General features: G+C 44.9%; 4 protein-coding genes and 1 pseudogene across 5 annotated transcripts; 3 read left to right on the forward strand and 2 right to left on the reverse strand.

Moving 5' to 3' along the window:
* Positions 1 to 2,294: 2,294 nt before the first annotated feature.
* F5J12DRAFT_789034 (uncharacterized protein) lies at positions 2,295 to 2,881 on the forward strand (the record flags this gene model as incomplete). Its single annotated transcript, XM_051743746.1, has 3 exons — positions 2,295 to 2,459; positions 2,501 to 2,677; positions 2,819 to 2,881. The coding sequence occupies 3 exons, from the start codon at positions 2,295 to 2,297 to the stop codon at positions 2,879 to 2,881; spliced, it is 405 nt and encodes a 134-aa protein (XP_051593970.1).
* Positions 2,882 to 8,301: 5,420 nt separating this feature from the next.
* Positions 8,302 to 8,648, forward strand: F5J12DRAFT_901329 (uncharacterized protein; the record flags this gene model as incomplete). The annotated part of the gene is made up of 2 exons (XM_051748204.1): positions 8,302 to 8,409; positions 8,460 to 8,648. The coding sequence occupies 2 exons, from the start codon at positions 8,302 to 8,304 to the stop codon at positions 8,646 to 8,648; spliced, it is 297 nt and encodes a 98-aa protein (XP_051593971.1).
* A 1,070-nt stretch (positions 8,649 to 9,718) lies between these two features.
* On the reverse strand, positions 9,719 to 11,295 carry F5J12DRAFT_789035 (uncharacterized protein; the record flags this gene model as incomplete). Its single annotated transcript, XM_051743747.1, has 6 exons — positions 9,719 to 9,817; positions 9,845 to 9,922; positions 10,325 to 10,486; positions 10,616 to 10,783; positions 11,142 to 11,159; positions 11,203 to 11,295. The coding sequence occupies 6 exons, from the start codon at positions 11,293 to 11,295 to the stop codon at positions 9,719 to 9,721; spliced, it is 618 nt and encodes a 205-aa protein (XP_051593972.1).
* A 956-nt stretch (positions 11,296 to 12,251) lies between these two features.
* F5J12DRAFT_t265 lies at positions 12,252 to 12,324 on the forward strand (annotated as a pseudogene). Its single transcript has one exon. The product of its transcript is annotated as a tRNA-OTHER (tRNA).
* Positions 12,325 to 15,655: 3,331 nt separating this feature from the next.
* F5J12DRAFT_901330 (uncharacterized protein) lies at positions 15,656 to 18,155 on the reverse strand (the record flags this gene model as incomplete). Its single annotated transcript, XM_051748205.1, has 13 exons — positions 15,656 to 15,808; positions 15,858 to 16,094; positions 16,153 to 16,216; positions 16,268 to 16,403; positions 16,451 to 16,629; positions 16,679 to 16,860; positions 16,907 to 16,944; positions 16,996 to 17,112; positions 17,161 to 17,278; positions 17,321 to 17,408; positions 17,453 to 17,472; positions 17,520 to 17,626; positions 17,897 to 18,155. 13 exons carry the CDS (start codon positions 18,153 to 18,155, stop codon positions 15,656 to 15,658), a joined length of 1,698 nt encoding a protein of 565 aa, XP_051593973.1.
* Positions 18,156 to 18,778: the final 623 nt, after the last annotated feature.

Here is an 18,778-nt window from a genome sequence, read left to right on the forward strand (position 1 = left end):
GTCACAAGTTCAAATATCCTACATTTTTCAGTGCAATTGAGGTACCAGCAAATTTGAGGATCATAGTTATTGTTATTGCTAGCTGATGTGGGTGTCTTGATCTCCAATACATGGGCATGTTCAGTTACATCAGCAGTCAATTGGATGGTGACCCTGACATGCTTCACACTTGGTATGATGCTCTGCATGAGTTCTAACTTGGGGATGTGCCAATTGTTGATGGGCTTGTTTCCCTTACCATTTTGTGCACTGTGATCAAGTATTGACTGCCTGTGTGTGTGAAACTCATCCAGTGCAGAAGATATTATACGAAGATCATTGTCATCAATGTGGTAAGCTTGGACATGGTATCAGAAGTCCATGAGCACACAAATAGCAGTAATAATTTTGGGAGGGGCTGCTCCAGTGATAACACCAACAATGTAACATTGGACATCATGGTGCACATGTCCAGTCACCTGCTTCAGCTTAGCAACACCACCTTTAAAGTGATGGAACCCTGCAGTAGGCTGTAAAACTGAGAAGCAAAAGTTGATTTCAGCTTCACCAACTGCATTTATGCACCACTTCATGTTGTGGTCCCAAAATTCCTTGTGCAGGTGGTGAAGGGGCTCTGGAGTTATAAAAGTGCTTGGACAAGAAAGTGGAATGTCCCTCCAAAATGGGTCACTAACTCCACTGAGGTGAAAGTGCTGTGCTCCACAAAAGAAGACTTGGATGTTTGTAGGGTGGACCTTCAATTTCACTGCTGCAAGCTGAGCCAAAGTGGTGGACATGGTTCATGGCTCATGTTGGAATGGGTCTCCTAACTGTTTGTACATTCCCATGGTGATTGGGGAAGTCTTTCCCCCAACAGCTGCAAGCATGGCAGCCTTGGGAGTGTCAGTGATATAACCCATGATTGGCATGAAACAGTGCCACATGTGCCCCAGAGAATCCAGTAACATAATGCCGAGTTTGGCAGCTTGCTTGATGGGTTCAAGTATGATATCCAGGCATTCATGAATGAGCCTATCTGTGAGGAGGCTGCACATATGCTTGTTCTTGTGCATGAACTTGGGGATGGGGAGGAGAGTGGTGAGCACAAATGAGTTGGATGACAGTTTTAGGCATGTGGACATCTTGATATTTGCTAGGCTGATGAGAAGTGGATGAGCAACTCTGCCACCACATAAAGTAGTAATATTCATCTTGTCTGAAGAAAGTATTGTGCCAAGAAGAGTTGCTCTGCTCAGAAGCTGTGACTGGGGTATGTCAATTGAATAAAAGGATCTATAACTTGCAGTGGAAACATACCTGCATACACCAAGCATCATCAGCAGTCATCCACTCTGTATACACCCTACAAAGCTTCTCAGGCATTTTGTACACATGCCTTGGAACAAAATCGAGCTGGTCAGAGAACAAAGGGTGGTTGAGGAGCCATGCAATGCATTCTGGGGGATCATGCCAGTACAAGTGCACAGGGTGTTTGGTTGGCTGTGAAGGAGTAATCTCCATTGAGCACCAGCACAGCCAACCAGGGAGTAACTCAGCCAGCCCATGAAGTGCTCTGGCTGTATGAAAGGAAATATTTAGTAGCTGTATCTGGTGCATGTCAATAATGATCTTTGGAGAGAATAGGGACAGGCTTACAATTGAAAATGACAAGAAAGAGTCTATAGCTCTCATGCTCAGGCCTGAACAAAGTAACCATGATGCCAGCTCCCATTCATTGTGGGAGTTGAAGTGGTAGTACAGATTTGATGCCCATAGGTTGCTGAACTGGTTGCTGTTAAATTTGTCCATAAACATTGGGCCAAGTCCAAATGTTTTAGCTGTGCCCTTGAAGTCATCTGTGGTTGGCCCCCACATGTCAAATGCCATATGAACAAAATCCAGGTAATTGTGAGTTGCATAGTCATTGGGGTTGGTGCTCATCAGGACATCTTCTAAGTGTGTTGGGTGTTGAGAGTTACAAATGTTCAAGCTCAAAGATTGGAGAGACTCATGAAGGCAGACTAAGTTATTGACCCAGGTATTGCACCCAGAGGACAGCTGGCTCATGTGCATTGTGACAGCACTGTGACTCTGGAGGCTGCCTTTACTGCAACTTGGACAGCAGGGCATATTCTAGATGGTCAGGCAGGCTGATTCTGTGTTATGTGATTATCACTTCAGTGCAAATCAGGACATTGTTCAGATTGCTATGGAGTGTATTTCTCATATACTACCCAATCACATCCCATTTGCAAACATAGTCACTCATGTCCATTTATAACCTCAATCACACACACCTTCATGCTGGATTGACCATGCCCACAGTTGAGTGTTACCTGGGTGGCAAAGGACTGCCCCATAAGCCTCATGATGGTGGGTTCTCTTCCTGCAACAGCCCCTCTAGCAGTGCCAAGGTCAAAGCAGAGACAACTGGTGTCTTAGCTGAGATGTATGGAATATTGGAGTTGTCCACTCACACAGTAAGTTCTTTTTTTCCTTCCTAATAACCGCTCATTGATAGGTTTTCAATCTGCAGCATGAATCAAAGAGTCAGCTGAATCATGTGGCACTTCTCCTTCTTGATGTAGCATGTGCACAATGCAAAGTCATTTGTGTGGAACAAGCTCTGGCCACATGCATCACCCATGAATATGAATCAATGGCCAAGTTGTACAAGTACAAGGTGGGCAGTGGTGAGGTGAGAGTCCATGAAAAAATGCAGACTGGGGGAGCCTATTTTCGATGTTAGTGTTCTGGCTGGTGAGCTGCAGCCATCTCTCAAGTCTGATGGTATGCTATCTCACTCTTTTCTTTTGGGCTGCTATTTTACTTATGCCAGATCTTGATAGGCACAGTTATTGAGCATGCTGGTAGTCAAATACTCACCATTTGTCTAGACTAGTACTATCCATTACTTTCCTGTACTTATCAAAAAATGCTGTATGTTATGTCTGTGTGTTGTTGCCTTCATGCATAGGAACAAAGTTAGATCTACCAAGTTCTCTACTACAGTGGGAATCTAGGTTGCTGTATTAGCTAGGTGTGTCTGTTCCCTTGTATGCTAGGTAGCTATTGATCTTTGGATTGCTGGTATCACTGGTGTGGCTTACTCAGGTGCTATGAGTTGCTTGGATGCTGGCCACTACTTTGGGCAAGTCTGGTGTAGTCTACTCTGGCACTATGAGTTGCTAGGATGCTTGACATTGCTTTGGACTAATATGGAATTGTGCAAATACTATGGGCAGCTATGAGTTACTAACACATTTTTGTGTTTTGCTGATGATGAACATTGTGGGGAGGAAAAACACTGGGAGGATGGGTGAGATGCATAATGTAGAGCTGCAGTGTCCAGACAGCATCAACAGTACCCAAGTGATCCTGCATTTCACACCTCTGGATAGCTCTGACATTTGCAAGTTTTCTTTCTATTGAAGTATCTGGCAGGTGCAAGGCATAGCCCCTCCCCCCTCTGCACATGACTGGAGTTAACAATCTGGTATGATCATGAATGACAAAGAATTTACAGACCTGGGCCTAATGGTATCCAGGAATGTGCCCTCTCCTGTGGTCTATGGTGTTATGGCCTTTTTAGGCTTTCCAACAGATGTCACATCAGCTCCAGAAGACCTCCTCCTACTTGTCCACAACTTATTGGCTTCCCCAACTACATTCACAAGATCTCTGCATGTATTTTACTTGCCTTCATGTACTATACTTCCTGCTTATTCAAACCATGCAGGAACTTCGTCCTGGGCTGCTCCATACTATGTTTTCCACATGTATTATACCAGCCTCCATGTACTGTAGCAAGACAACTATGCAACTGCTGACACTTGCAAGCCTGCTGGCAGCATTTTCTGAGTGTATGTAGTACATCAACACACATGAGTTGAAGCAAATTGCTATGCAAAACTGAATTGCAGTAACTGGCAATACATCAGGAAATTAACACATTACTATTTTTGACCTTTTTGTGACTTTTTTTTGATGTTTTTGTGACTATTGTGACTATTTGTGACTTTTTGGGAAGGAACCTACTATCTGTAATTTTTTTTTGACCATATACAGCATTTTGAAGAATGAAAAGAGAATAGAATCTAGTGAGACAACTAAGTGATGATATATCTAAGCCAAGAAGACTAGAAAATGTCTGAAAATTCAGAGATATTGAGCCATTGGTGTGATGCACACTGTCTGAGAGAAAAATCACAATATCAGTTAACCCCAGAGTTCCCACCCTCAACACATGACTGGGGAACCAGCCTGACATGATCAACCCTGACAAAGAGTTTACAGACCTGGGCCTAATGGCATCCAGGAATATGTGAGTGGAATCATTGAGTTCACTGCAGTTGCATCATGTGGGTGCACACTTCTGCCCATTTTATTGGCTTGGCATTTTCTGCCAACACCTCAACTAGTACAAATAAAGATGAAGGCAATGTGTGCATACTTGGTAACTCAGAAAATATATAGAGATGGGCTGGAGACAGATGTCATCAGGTAGGAAAACAGAAAAGCTAAGAGTCAGCCACAGAAGTAAATGATCAAGAAGAAAATGACTGACCTTGCACCCTCCACTTGACAGATGAGCTGGATGGTGTGCCAAAGCAAGCCTGCAGTGATGGGAGGTAACAGACCCCATGTAGTCCATTTAGTCACAACATATAGGTAGCCTGCATGCTGAAATGCCAACAGATATAGACCCCACAATGGGCCTGTCTAAATAGATTAGCCATGACACATGCACAGGCCTGAGGGCCTATAGTGAGAGCAAGATATGTACAGGCCTGTTAGCACAATTCCACAACATATGGGAGGGCCTGTGGAGGGTAAGGATGCTGCAACATATAGACAGGCCTGTGACCAAGTAAGTATGCTGAGCTACTGTAAGACATGGATGGGCCTGTCCATGGTAGGGTGTGCCCCAGTCACAATATCAGGATGGGCCTGCCTATTGTATCATGAAGAAGGTCACAACATATGGACAGGCCTGCCCATCATATGCTTTATAGGGTCACAACATAAAGAGGGGCCCCTCTATGATAGATTACAGAGTTGGCAACATATGGAAGGGCCCATCTTTGGGATAATATACCCCTGTCACAACATATAGATGGGCCTGTCCATAGCAAGATGTGCACCTGTCACAACATAAGGATGGGCCCATCAGTAATATCATTGACAGTGTCACAACACATAGATGGGCCTGTCTAGTAAGATGCACCCATGTCACAACATAAAGACAGGCCCATCAGTAATATCATTTACAGTGTCCCAACACATAGATACGCCCCTGTCCCAACATAAGGATGGGCCTGTCAGTAATATCAATTACATGGTCACAACACATGGACAGGCCCATCAATAGCAACACATATGCCTGTCACAACATAAAGACAGGCCTGTCAGTAATATCATTTACAGTGTCACAACACATAGACAGGCCTGTCTAGTAAGATATGCCCCTGTCCCAACATAAGAACAGTGTGAGTCAAAGTGTGGTTCAGTGGTGAAAACCAACCAAAACCAACCAACACAAAAGACAAAAAAGAGTGAGTGGTGGTGTGCCTATGCAGTACCTAGATGGTAGAACCTGATCTTTGGGAGGGTTTTTGCAAGCTATAACACTCAAAGACAAGTGCTGAGGGTTGGGGGTGCTCCTGATGAAGAAGGAGCAGGAATGCAAGAGAATGTGATAGGGTAGACTGCTGTCAGCCTACAGAAGGATGGATGACAACTTAATTCAATGCTCTGAGCTGCACTGAGCTCAGGGAGGACTTGGAGCAAAGTAGATTGATGATAGATGATAATAAGCAAAGTAGATGATAGCTAGACCCTTAATAAAGTCTCAACTATTGAAGCTGATGGAGGATTTACTGAGTGATGATAAAATGTGAGCAAGAGGGGCTCTCTGATGTCTTCTTCTTCTTCTTTTTTTTTGCTATCTAAGTACAGTGATTTATATACAGTACAGGGGTGTTGCCTATGGAAAACAAGGTGCAAACACTTGGTAAGTGATTGGTAACTGATGAGTAAGGAATGTAAGCGATGGGTAATCATCTTGGAAAGCATTGGTAAGCATTGGTAAGGATTAGCAAGCCAAAAAGTGAAGAATCAGTAAGCAAAGTCAAAAGATTGGTAAGTATTGGCAATAGGTGAGTCAAAGACAGTCAGAACATCAAAGTATGAGTCAAGTAATGTCAGGAACTGGGAAAGTGCACTGGAATTGCATGAGGGGGAGGCTGTACATGTCACATCTCAAAGAGATCACTTCTAGGCCAAGGTGGGATGACAGAGAGGCAGCACTGATCTGATGCCAACATAGTACATCCAAAAGTGGACAGGGTGAGTCAGATGTCAACAGGGGTCAAGCTTTGGGGGTCTGTGGGGTGACAGGAGCATAGGGGATCACAATTTTCCACCCCAAACCATCCTCTCAGTGAAGCAAACAAAAACTTCATGAATGAGGCTCTGTTGGAAGAGAGGATGAAGGGGGAGCATTTTCTGCTGTATCTTGCAACAAGGAGGCAAGATGTGCATCATACTCATCATTGATGTGATCAGGGAGAGTGGAGAACAGTAGATTATACTGTAGCTGTCACAATTTTGGAAGAATGATGGATGAGACTGGTATGAAGAAATTGCAGGGAGCAGGGAGGAAGGATCCATATGCTTCTTGGACTGGAGAGACTGAAATGACCACATAAGACCTTTCCAAGCAAATGACAGACCTGAGGTGACCAATGAATGTCCTCCTAGAGGTCATACTGACAAAAAGAACACACTGTCCAAGCTGGATGGGCTGAGAGGGGGCAGACAAGGGTGGGATGTACCAGGATGCTTCAGGACAGAAGCTGGTAGGAACTCCTGGTAGATATATGTAGCCATGGTCCATAGCAAAGGGGACAAGTGAAATGATTGACATGGAGGTGGCCATATCAGAAGAATTAGTGAAATGAGCATCTTTTGGAGGGAGTGCTGTAGAAATGTGTGGAGTGTGCAAATCCTTTCCAACTTTGGAAGGTAGGATTGCATGGCTGAGCACCACAAGCAAGTGTGGAAATGGTCTCAGTATCTGCAGAAACAGTGGAGATATGTTGAAAACTGGAATGCTGTACATGGGTGCTTAACTCACTCCCTTTCATTTTCTTTGGCACTGATGGCTCATTCTTGTGCAAGGGATGACTGCTGACATTTCTGGCTGTCCTTCTTCACATGAGGGCTATGGTCTTCATCTCCATTCATCAGCTGTATCCATGTCCACCTCACCAAACACCTTTGGTGTGTGACAGTGGGCCCATCAGTAATATCAATTACATGGTCACAACACATGGATGGGCCTGGCAATAGCAACATGTATGCCTGTCGCAACATAAAGATGGGCCCATCAGTAATATCATTTACAGTGTCACAACACATAGATGGGCCTGTCTAGTAAGATGCACCCCTGTCACAACATAAAGACGGGCCCATCAGTAATATCATTTATAGTGTCACAACATATGGAAGGGCCCTTCAGCAGTATCATTTATGTGGTCACAACATAAGGACAGGCCCCTCAGCAGTATTATTTATATGGTCATAACATATGGATGGGCCCTTCAGTAATATCTTTTATATCACCATAAAACAAGGGTGGTTCTGTCTAGTAAGATCCACCCCTGTTGCAACATAAGATTGGCCCAACACCAATAGCACATATAGCATCACAACATATTGATTGGATCACAGTAAAATATTGAGGCACATGTCCTGACATGCCATAATTTTCCAACAAGCTGCAAGTGGCTCTCCTGCTATACAACTCTGACCTCATCCACCCCAAGCATGAATACTACACAAGACATGTCTTAAACCCCCCATGGATGGAAAATGGAACTAACAGACTGCATTGCATCATACATGAAGGCCAGATTTCAAGAGGTATTCAGTGGACCTTGCACCCTTCCAGATAGATTGATTCTGTTTCTGGCATTATGTGAAGCAGGTTGCATATTGTCAGTAATCTCACAGGCATATTGTCACCCAAGGAAGTCCATCATAATGGTCTGATGGAAGTTTTCATCTTTCTGCAGTCAGAAAGATTGGGGTGGAAAAACCTGCAATCCAGAAGCTGCTGAGAGATACACAGAAGTGACTGAGCCATCCATTCTGTTGACTGACTCAAACACCATCTGCATATGGTATTTTCTGGACACTCTCAGCCCAAAAAGAAGGGTAAGGAAATGCAGAATCTCATATTCTACTGACTTAATGGAATGGCAGGCCAATGTATGGAACTGCCTTCATCTTCTGAGGGAACCACTACAGGAGAGCATAATGGCTTCCACACAGGCATGGTGGATGGACAAGTCATATTTCTGCAATAATGCTGAGTTGAAAGGTGCCATCAACCTGTCACTCACATGGTTTCAACAGGGTCATGGGGTGGGTGATCATTTCTTGCCTTGTGAATAAAGTGCTCATCTGTCTTGAAGCCCCAAAATAGCTTCCTAGAAGCCTCATGGCTGCTCAAATCCAGGACAGAAAACACTTCTACAAGGGAATGGGTCAACCAAATGTCCAACACCAATGCCCTGTTATCTGCAATCCTGCATGTCATTCATCCACAAATGTATGCAGATGGCAGAGAAGCATTGATCTGCCTTGGTGAACAGGCAGTGTAGGAAATGGATTTAAACAGGAGAGTGAGGGGAATGATGAGATCTGAGGGGAGAGAGTAGGCCAAAAGGGGCTTCTATAGCCTGGGACTGGATCCTGGTAGTCATCTGAAGGCTTCTATGGCTGTCTTGGTGCAGGGAATGACCTGCTCAATTTCATCTCTCATCTGTGGTAACTCATCTATTATTTCTAAAGGAAAAAACCATACACAAGTAGCACTACTACTGACTAAGCAACCAAAAATGCGAAATCTAAGTGCAACTCATAGAAAAAAGTATCTAGAATGAAAATGAAGTAAAATGAGCAAAATAAGGCAATTCCCCTGGTAGGGAAATTACATTCCCTACAGCAGAACAGCAGGCAGATTTGGATATGAGCTCCATACTGCCAATATGGAGCTCCACATATAGCAGCATGTCTGTGATGGTGAATCAGGCAACTTGTTACCACAGGGATATCAATGGATGGGATCCATGGTATGACATGCTGGTAACCATGGGTGACTACCCACCCTTGGACTTTGTCATTCCAACATTGAATCTGCAGCTGTGCTACAACCCAGGGACAATCATTGATTTTCAGGTTCAGCATTGGAGCATGGGGTGGGAGCTGTAGACAGTGACAGAGCATGCCTGGCATACTACATGTGTGCCAATGTACATCAGTTGGTGCATGTTCCCATGTGTCAATCATCACAGATGGACAACCTACTACCTAGAGCAGTTGCAACTGGAGAACTGTTGATTTGAAGCTGCAAAATTTAATGTAAGATTTAGCATCATATTTTATTAGGATATGCTGGCTCTTGAACTTTGGATGGGTGGTGTTGCCAAGATTTTGCAAATGGGTGGGTGCCTTGACATCATAGATTGGGCAGGTACTCAGAGCTAAAGGGTGTGCATCATAAACTGAAACAAAAGTAAACCTACTCAGGCCATCATGCAGATGGGCAGATTGTCAGACATCACACAGATGGGCAGGGGTTCAGACATCATGTGAATGGGTGGTATCTCATAAATGATTAACATTCACAGCAATGTATATACAACCAACTCCACAGTCAAAAACATGTAAACTATTGAAGTGGCATGCCCAACAACCTGCACAATGCCCACCACCTAGTGTAGAAATGGTTGATTTGTTGACCCCAACCATTGACAACATCAGCATATTCCTGAATATTTTTGATGCAGTAGTTTACCTGCTCCTTGATATGGCCATTGAGATGGTCTGTGATTGGCGCCTCAGGCAATGGCCATAAGCCCTGGGCCATCATCAACTATTTGCAGCAACAAGAATAAGTGGCATACCTTAAAAAAATCCCAGGCCATGGAAAATGATCCCTTGCCTTGCAATCATTGGGAATCCACTGTGTATTCCTTGGAATGATATAGCCACAAAGGGAATGTAAAGCCAGAATTGGGATCAGCTGCATGTGGGGTCCAATGCAGGATGATGGTGCTGATATTGTCAATTATGCAAAATGTGCTAAGGGGAATTAGTTGCATTTGATCATGGAAGTTAACCTCATCATCTTGGTGTCTGAGGTATGCATGGTAGCATGCTGGGAGGGGAGGAGTATAACTGGCATGCAACAGCATCACCAGAATCAAGCTATTAAGCTGATTCTGAAGGAATTATGTATCTGTCCCACATTGTGAAAAATTGATGTAAAACCTACCAAGTCCATTGCTAGGTTTGCAAACCAATGTGCAGGCCATCCTGTGATATTGGCAGTCTGCTTCAGATGTACAGAGGCCACCTCAATCCAGCATGCCAAGTAGAGGATACCCATCCCTACCACAGACTGGTGAGATGGGTGTGATTGGCTGGTGATGAATGGCTTGGGACAATTTTCAAAGGTGGAACACAGATAATGAATGACTTCCATCAAATTGAGCATATTGACAAGTCAAAGGCCCTGAGAGGCTGCACCATACTGGTCCCTTGCAGCTGTGCCAAATTCTCTCACAATGGCATTCACAGCCCACACAAGGTGCCTATCAAGGGTGGGATTGAATGGCATGTCACTGGGAGTGGTGTTTTTGCAGTAGCACACTTCAGGTAACCATTTTTCATAAGCATTTAGGCTGAATAGTTTCTCCAAACCATCCAGCCTAATAGCCTCCAAGACCAAGGTCTGCCCAGGGACATCTGGTCATATCCCTGGGCTATGCAGATTTTTAGGCCCTGGGACAGATCGGATTTCCCACATAGCCATCCATTCAAATGCAATTATTTGGGATGTCCCAAGACTGCCTTGGGTGACTGGGGTCCCTACTCCTGAAAGTGCAGCATATATTAGCATTGAAATAGCTGCAGAAATCCTAGCCCCCTTGCTCCTCTGACAGATTTAATCCACAAAGTATCCTTTGACCTATACATCCCCTCCCATCCCGCCATGCATAGTAGTATACAATAGTACTTTTCATGTACATCTTTGCAATGTGATTCTGCTGTATTGGGACATCTCACTAGTTGCCAGGGAGATGACCCACCTGGGCCTCCACATTTGCCTTGAAAATTGCAATAATAAATTCAATCAATTTGTGTCTGTACCTCATGCAATTTGTACTGTATGAAGGAAGAAGTGAATGGTTTTTGAACACTTGTGTGACAAGCCAATATCTCAAAGTCCCCCACATAGAACATGGGGTTGGTCACCTTTGCAACACCATCTGCAGAGGGCAGAATGTCCCAGATGAACCTCTGAGGTCATCATGGGGCATTGTGCTAGTCTGCAAAGGTAACTTAGGAGGATGTGCCATCATAGCCCTCTGAGGCTGGGATGGGACATCCCACTGACTTTCATAAGGGGACTTGGGATGTCCCACCCTCCCCTTTGCCAACCAGTGGGATGTCCCACAACAGCCTCTAAGGCTACATTGGGACATCCCACTGTTCCCTCTGCCAAGCAGCGGGATGTCCCACAACAGCCTCTAAGGCAATGTTGGGATGTCCCACCCTCCCCTTTGGCAAGCAGTGGGATGTCCCACAACAGCCTCCAAGCCTACATTGGGATATCCCACCCTCCCCACTGCCAACCAGTGGGATGTCCCCAAACAGCCTCTAAGCCTACATTGGGACATCCCACCCTCCCCTCTGGCAACCAGAGGGATGTCCCAACACAGCCTCTAAGGTGTTGAAGTAGTAATCTGCACTAATCCTACAAGCACCATAGAGAATCCAATGTAAGGTAGCTCCATAGTCAGAGCAGCTGCTTGACACTGAGAGGGTCCTGGCTCAATGCCAGCTCTTGTCACATTTTCATCAGGTTATGAGCTGCAGCTGGAACCCATGCATGCTCAGTACAATGGGTCATGCAGCATCCTTGGTAAGTCCAGATCATGTGAGTTACATGGACACAAGGTGGCTGATAGTAAGGCCTCCTGGAAACACAGCAGTAAATCCTGATCCATCACATGACACAAGGTCAAAAGGCAATCAGACCATTTACATGACCCTAGGGGGTGTGCACTGTTTTTACACTCCAAAAGTGGCCAGATGAAGGGACCACATCGGAGATGGTGCATTCTGTGCATTGACTTCATGGAGATATGTTCCCACAGTGCTAGTCTAAGCCCCCAAGCTACTGACACTAGTACCCAGACTATATGGCTCAGTGGTTGCAGCACCTGGTAAACACCTAGGAGGTCACTGGTTCAATCTTAGGACTGGTCACATTTTCCTCATAAGACTACTTTGGGACATCCCTCCCCCCCTCTGACAAGCAGTGGGATGTCCCACAACAGCCTCTAAAGCTACATTGGGACATCCCTCCCCCCCTCTGGCAAGTAGTGGGATGTCCCACAATTGCCTCTAAGGCTACATTGGGACATCCCTCCCCCCCTCTGGCAAGCAGTGGGATGTCCCACAACAGCCTCTAAGGCTACATTGGGACATTCCTTCCCCCCCTCTGGCAACCAGGGGGATGTCCCACAATAGCCTCTAAGGCTACATTGGGATATCCCTCTCCCCCTCTGGCAACCAGTGGGATGTCCCACAACAGCCTTTCAGGCTATGTTGGGACATCCCAACCCCCTTTGCAGAAACCAGTGGGATGTCCCACAACAGCCTTTCAGGCTATGTTGGAACATCCCATCCCCCCTTCCAGAAACCAGTGGGATGTCCCACAGCAGCCTCTCAGGCTATGTTGGGACATCCCATCTCCCCCTCTGGACACCAGTGAGATGTTATACAAATGCCACAGAGGCAAATGTTGGACATCCTACATCAGTAAATCACTTTTGCTGGCCAGAGCTGTCCAGAGCTGTCCAGCACTGGACAGATTCCCTAGGACTACCAGCTCACAAAGTGGTCTACTGATGTACCCTGTATCTCTGACATCCACATTGCCCTCTGCCCACAATTGGGATATATATTGTCACATTGTAACAGGCTCAATCAATGGCACCAATCAGTTCAAGTCAGATCACCATAATTTTTGGAGATTCAGAATCAGGGCAATAAGACACAGGTCTGCCTTGCAGATGTCCATTTCACATATAACCAAGATTGAGAGCCCATTATTGCATAATTCTTCACATAAGATTCATATCCTTTGAGCCCTGTGTAATTTCTAGAGAACAGTACCAAAAAGTATGTGCAGAGATGAAAAGTCAGTGACCAGATGAGCAGTGAGCAGTGAATAACTGCATTTGAGTGGGTGTAGCCATATGCATGAGTAGTTGCTGACATGATCAGGTTCACTCAATGCTGTGCTCCAAATGTCCTACACATATCATTGCTTGAAATAGTCATGGCACCCAAAGAATGCTATTCAAATTGTATCCAGCAATCATACTCTGCAGGTCTCAAGTGTTGTATTATTTCTCAATCTCATGTCCTTCTACTATGATTTTATTGCAAGCAAGTCTTGAGATGTGAGGCAAGGGGACACAGGTAGGGGGTAGCACATGATTGGTAAGCAGCCACCAAGTGTAGATAAGACTATACTAGGTGTAGAACTTCAGATCACAACAACACACCGCATAATTGCATAAATTTTTGGTACTGTTCTCTAGATGATACACAGGGCTCCAAGGGTATGAATCTTGTGTGAAGAAATATGCAATAATAGGCTTCCAATCTTACTTATATGTGCAATGAACATCTGGAAGCAGAGGGCTCTCTACTGCCCAAAAAGCATTGAAAGCCTGCTGGACAATTGATGTATAGAAGACCACTATTGGTTTGCTAAGGTGCACAGATGCCTAGATCACTTGCAATTTTGATTGTATATGTGAAATCAGCCTATGCCTTTTCAGACTTATATAGTACTAGAACTAGTCTAATTTTTACACCAGGACCTACATCTAATTTCCCTGATTCTGAATCTGCAAAAATTGCAGTGATCTGACTTGAATTGATTGAGATATCAAAGTTGTAACATTTAGCTACTACATGTGTGTGATTTTGTTTATTTGGCCTTGCTCTCAGTTTTGAAAATAGCTGTAACATGAGGAGCAACAAGGCACAAACACAGTAGCTAGGACTACAGGAATTGTATATACAGATTGAGGCATCATGTACAGTGCCTAACAGCAATGGACATGTGATGGACATTGGTACCATATGTGATTTGACCCTGGACTGCCCCTAACAAAGAGTTGATAAGTGGCCAGTACTGAAATGTAACAGTAACAGCTGGGGTGACTGACACAAAACTATGGATGCAGTAGAGGACTCCCAGGCAATCAGGGAGAAAGAGGGAAAATGCCAATTGGATCACCTGATCCTGAGGTATATGCTAAACCACCTTGAAACCCTTCAAACACAAAAGCAGGAATATCTCAACAATGAGCAAGCAGAATTGGGTGAACAAGGGCACCCTGGAAATGGGTCAGTGAGAGGGATTTGTGGCTCAAAAAGTGAGAGAAGCAGTGTGGATATGCATGAGGTACAATGAGAGGACCTCAAGGGGTGGGCCTTGCCACAAAAATGTGAACATCTCCATAACTACTGCACCAATCACAATGATCTAGACATCTCCTGGGAGTCATCATCTAGTAGTGCGAGTCTGCAAAAAAGCAGGAGATGTGTCAGAGAAACCACTGAGATACAGCCCCAAGATGATAGTGGTAACTGCAGGCAAGTGAACAAGCAGGTGACGACCTCAGGACAACGGCTGGGGTGATTGACACAGGCCTCAGGAAGGTGGTTGGGTACTCATAGATAAACACAGAAAAAAAGGAGCCACCATGATCAGACCATTGGATCCTGAGCTACATGTGAAACTGTCTCACTGCCCTCCAAACACAAAAATGGTGATATCTCAATAGCAGCTCCATGGAATTAGACAAAAGAGGCCCCCCCAGAGAGGTCTTGGAAAGGGGAACAAGTGGTGCGAAAAGCGATAGGAAAGGCACAGGACTGAGTGGAGAGCCGCAGACTTGTCCCCCAAATCTGATGGTAGCATCATCACTGACACCAGAGACATTGATATACAAGCAGTGCATGACAAATATGTTGTAGGGGAAGCAAAAACTACACTAGTATTAATCTTCATTTATATACTCCTCAGCAAAGTTGTCCTCATATTGTGCAGCATTACCCCTGTTAACCCAATGAGGTTCACCTGACTGGGTTGGAGGGTAGTAGTCATCAGTATATGGACCATTGTAGTAAGGATGGTTGGTTTGAGATGGAATGCAATGGAATCCTTGGTGAGATGGAGGAAATTGATTGCAGTGGCCAGAAGGTAATGCCTAGAGAGAATGCAAGCTGATGGTGAAACCTCTGCAAAATTGAATTACTCACATGATATGGGATATTAGATGGGCCAGGATCATGATAGTTCATATGGTCACCCCAAGAATCCTACATAATTTTTCCTTAGTCTTGTTACCAAAGGTCAGAGACCTGGATACTCACTTGTCATCTGGGAAAAGACTGCTGGGCTAGGCTGGCCTCTCACATGTGAGGATGGCTTGGAAGATTATCCCAATGTAGATCCTATATGACACTTCATTAGTCTTGTTATCAGACCATAGGAACCAAACCCTACCCTATATCACAGAGCCAGCACAGGAGGCTTGGATGGGCCAGGCTCTCGAGTGTGCACATTGCTTGGAATTGTGGACAGGTCATGACATGAATCTTGTCCAATGGGGCGCACATCCTGGTGTTGATCATGTGGCACAGTTTGACAGTCAGACTGTAAAGCCTTGCGAATGTCAGCAGATACTGGATATCAAGTAAAGAGCAGAACTTACCTGGGGACCAATAGTATTGCAATTTGATGCCTCCACACAGGGTTGCTTCTGAGAGGGAAAAGGGAGTTGTTGCTGCAGTTGGGGTTGTGGCTGTTGAAGGACCTCTGTGCCTTGCTGCTGGTGATCTGTTTCCTTGAGGGACTTCTGCCACTCTGGATCATCTGAGATCTGCTGCAAAACAGTACCATCGGTAGCTTTGATGAGCACGATCTCACCCTTCAAAGGGTCAGCATCCAACTGGATGAATAAAATAGGGAATACCTTTGTTCCAGCACTTCATCTCAATTTCCAGCACATCATCCAGACTATCTTGTTCTTCCTCATCATCAGTTTGCCCATCATACAAAAGACCCAGTTTTCTGTGAAGGTAAGGTACTACAAGTTGACAAAGAGGGCCAGCCTTAAGTTACTTGTACTTGAAACCAGGGCCTGGTGGAGATACACCATGGGGCCAGTTGACAATAGTGAGGTGGCTCTTCCACAAAAACTCGAGAAGCCAGTGCCAGGAAACTCTCTGGGGATCACCAACTTCAATGCCATGTGTGACTGAGCAAAGGATCAAGATAAATGCATGCACAACAAGAATAACTTACCATGCAGATCTCTCAATGCAGCCAACATCTTCTCCTTCATCATGCTTCTGGATACTCTGTGGTTGTGGTCTCTTGGAGTCTCCTTTGTACAGCAATGTAGTTCCAGCACAGAACCCACATCTCCAATGGAACCAGTGCCAGCCACCCTGGCATCTGCACCATTGCCATTCCTGAGACACCTACAACAATCCAATGAGATCAAATGAAACATGCAAGAAATAAACTTACTTGAAAATCATGGTATACTTATCCATGAGTGACTGGACATCAATGCCATTTTCATTGATGAAGTTTCTCATCATCTTGGAACCTCCAAATATGCCAGAAGTTTGACATCCTGCAGGGTCCTGTCCAACATACATTACTGCTCCAACTATCTCAATATCCTTGAGATTGGACCATGCCTCTGCCTGTGGAATGATCAGAATTGATGGCTGCACAGTTGCAACCACATACCAATCCAGAAAATTGTGTCTTTGCATTGTCCACTCTAGCTGCAATAGATTTGACAGATCAGTTAGTCAGTATGGCAGAGGCGCTCTCACTCCACTCATAGATGGCTTTTAACTTTTCCCTCCTTGCTGTGAAGTCATCCTTGGGGATGCCTATCATGAGGGTGTTGTACTCCTTTGTAATCAAATTGTTGATTGAATTTTGACTAGCTGGTCAGGACGTTAGAACAGTAGATGTGAGAGGGAGGAAAGCCATACCACCATCTGGTTTGGGCTGCATGGCCCAATACCACAAGTGGAAGAGATTGGCCTCATTAATTTTGGTATGAGAAGCCTTAACACTAAATCCCATAGCAATGAGTATGTCATGTGTAGACTGCCTGTGCCATCAGCCAAGTTCTTCTGCCATTGTCTTGACATCCTTTGCAAAAGCATGTATTTCATCTAATGCTGCTGTGGACAGATTCCCCAGCTTCTTGAGGTTCAGGAGTTGGGTGTCATGGTCACTGTGGTTTTGCAGCATCAATGTCCTCAGCACCTATAGCCCTACCTTTGCCCTTCTTCTGAAGTCTAGTATAGATCAGGCCACCTTGGTGAGGATGGACAACATCCCCTACAGGATGGGCAGAGTCATCAGACTCATATGTGGGTGGCAAGGATGGGGGAAGCAGGGACTGGGCACAAGAAATGGTCTGAGCATTGCGAGCACATGCATCATCATCATCTAGGAGTCAACATGTCAACATGAGGCAGATGCATATATAGATGGTAACAGAACAGGATCACAACAATTCTTTATCTATATAACAACCAAGGGAATGATGGGCAGCAGGAAACAGTCATGAGTATCCAAAGCACCAAGCTTTGAAACACAAGTGGGCACCAAGCCCACCATTGCATGACCAGAGAGGCACCAAACCCCAAAATCAAAAGAAATGAGAATTATCTGGAAAAAAACATGAGAGAATGAGGGATATGAAATGGAAAAACCTACCATGGGAGTTGCTCGAGCTCTCCATCTCCTCATTGTCATTGTCATTCTCATTGTAATTGGAACCCTTGTCATAATCATTGCTACTGGGCAGCTGGTCATCCTCTTTCTCACTACTGGATGGCAGGTCATCCTTGTTCTTGTTACTGGAAGGCTGGTCATCCTCATTTTCATTGTTGTTGGGATTCTCCTCCACCTCCTCCATTGCAGAGTCCACATCATGGATTTGGTCGTCCAGGCACAGGGAAGGGGAAGGGAGCATTGGGGTGTTTGCAATGGAAGGATGAGGTGTCAAGGAATGTCTTCTATCTCTCAGGCCAAACATGTGCTCTTCCCAGCCTTTGGGAGGCTGGACTGTGCACCACAGTTTCGGTTTGCCAATCATATCCTTCAGAGTAGATTGCCATGAGTGGAAAATGATGTTAGAGTAATGGATGAGAAAAATACTACAAGACATACCTCTGAGTGTTGCATCCATCATTAGAGACAACAGCACCACCTTTTTTTACTCATTTGGAAACTGGGGCATTTTGTGAGGACAGAATCCTTCAGTTGCGAAGAATGTGAGTGTTCAAGTCAGCAATGGAGTCCCTCAAAGGCTCTGGGATATCAGCAGAGTGGGGCATGGTTGTATGGGGGTGTTGAGAAATGGGGGGAGGCAAGGTGAGTATTTAAGGTCAGAGCACATCAAGCCAAGATGAACCACATCAGAAAAAAAATCTGTCTAGAACATGTTGTCTCAGTGTGCAAAGTTCTGGATATAGCATCAGCAAGGACATATGAAACCATGAAAAGAGGACATGACATAAGGGGGATGAAGGAAAAGCATGCAGGAAAGAAGTGGTTGTAATGCATAGCAAGGATGACACACCTATTAAAATGGAA

This window comes from Pisolithus orientalis (assembly GCF_024613125.1).
Source record: "Pisolithus orientalis strain OTSU chromosome Unknown F5J12scaffold_377, whole genome shotgun sequence".
In the NCBI taxonomy this organism is placed as follows: domain Eukaryota; kingdom Fungi; phylum Basidiomycota; class Agaricomycetes; order Boletales; family Pisolithaceae; genus Pisolithus; species Pisolithus orientalis.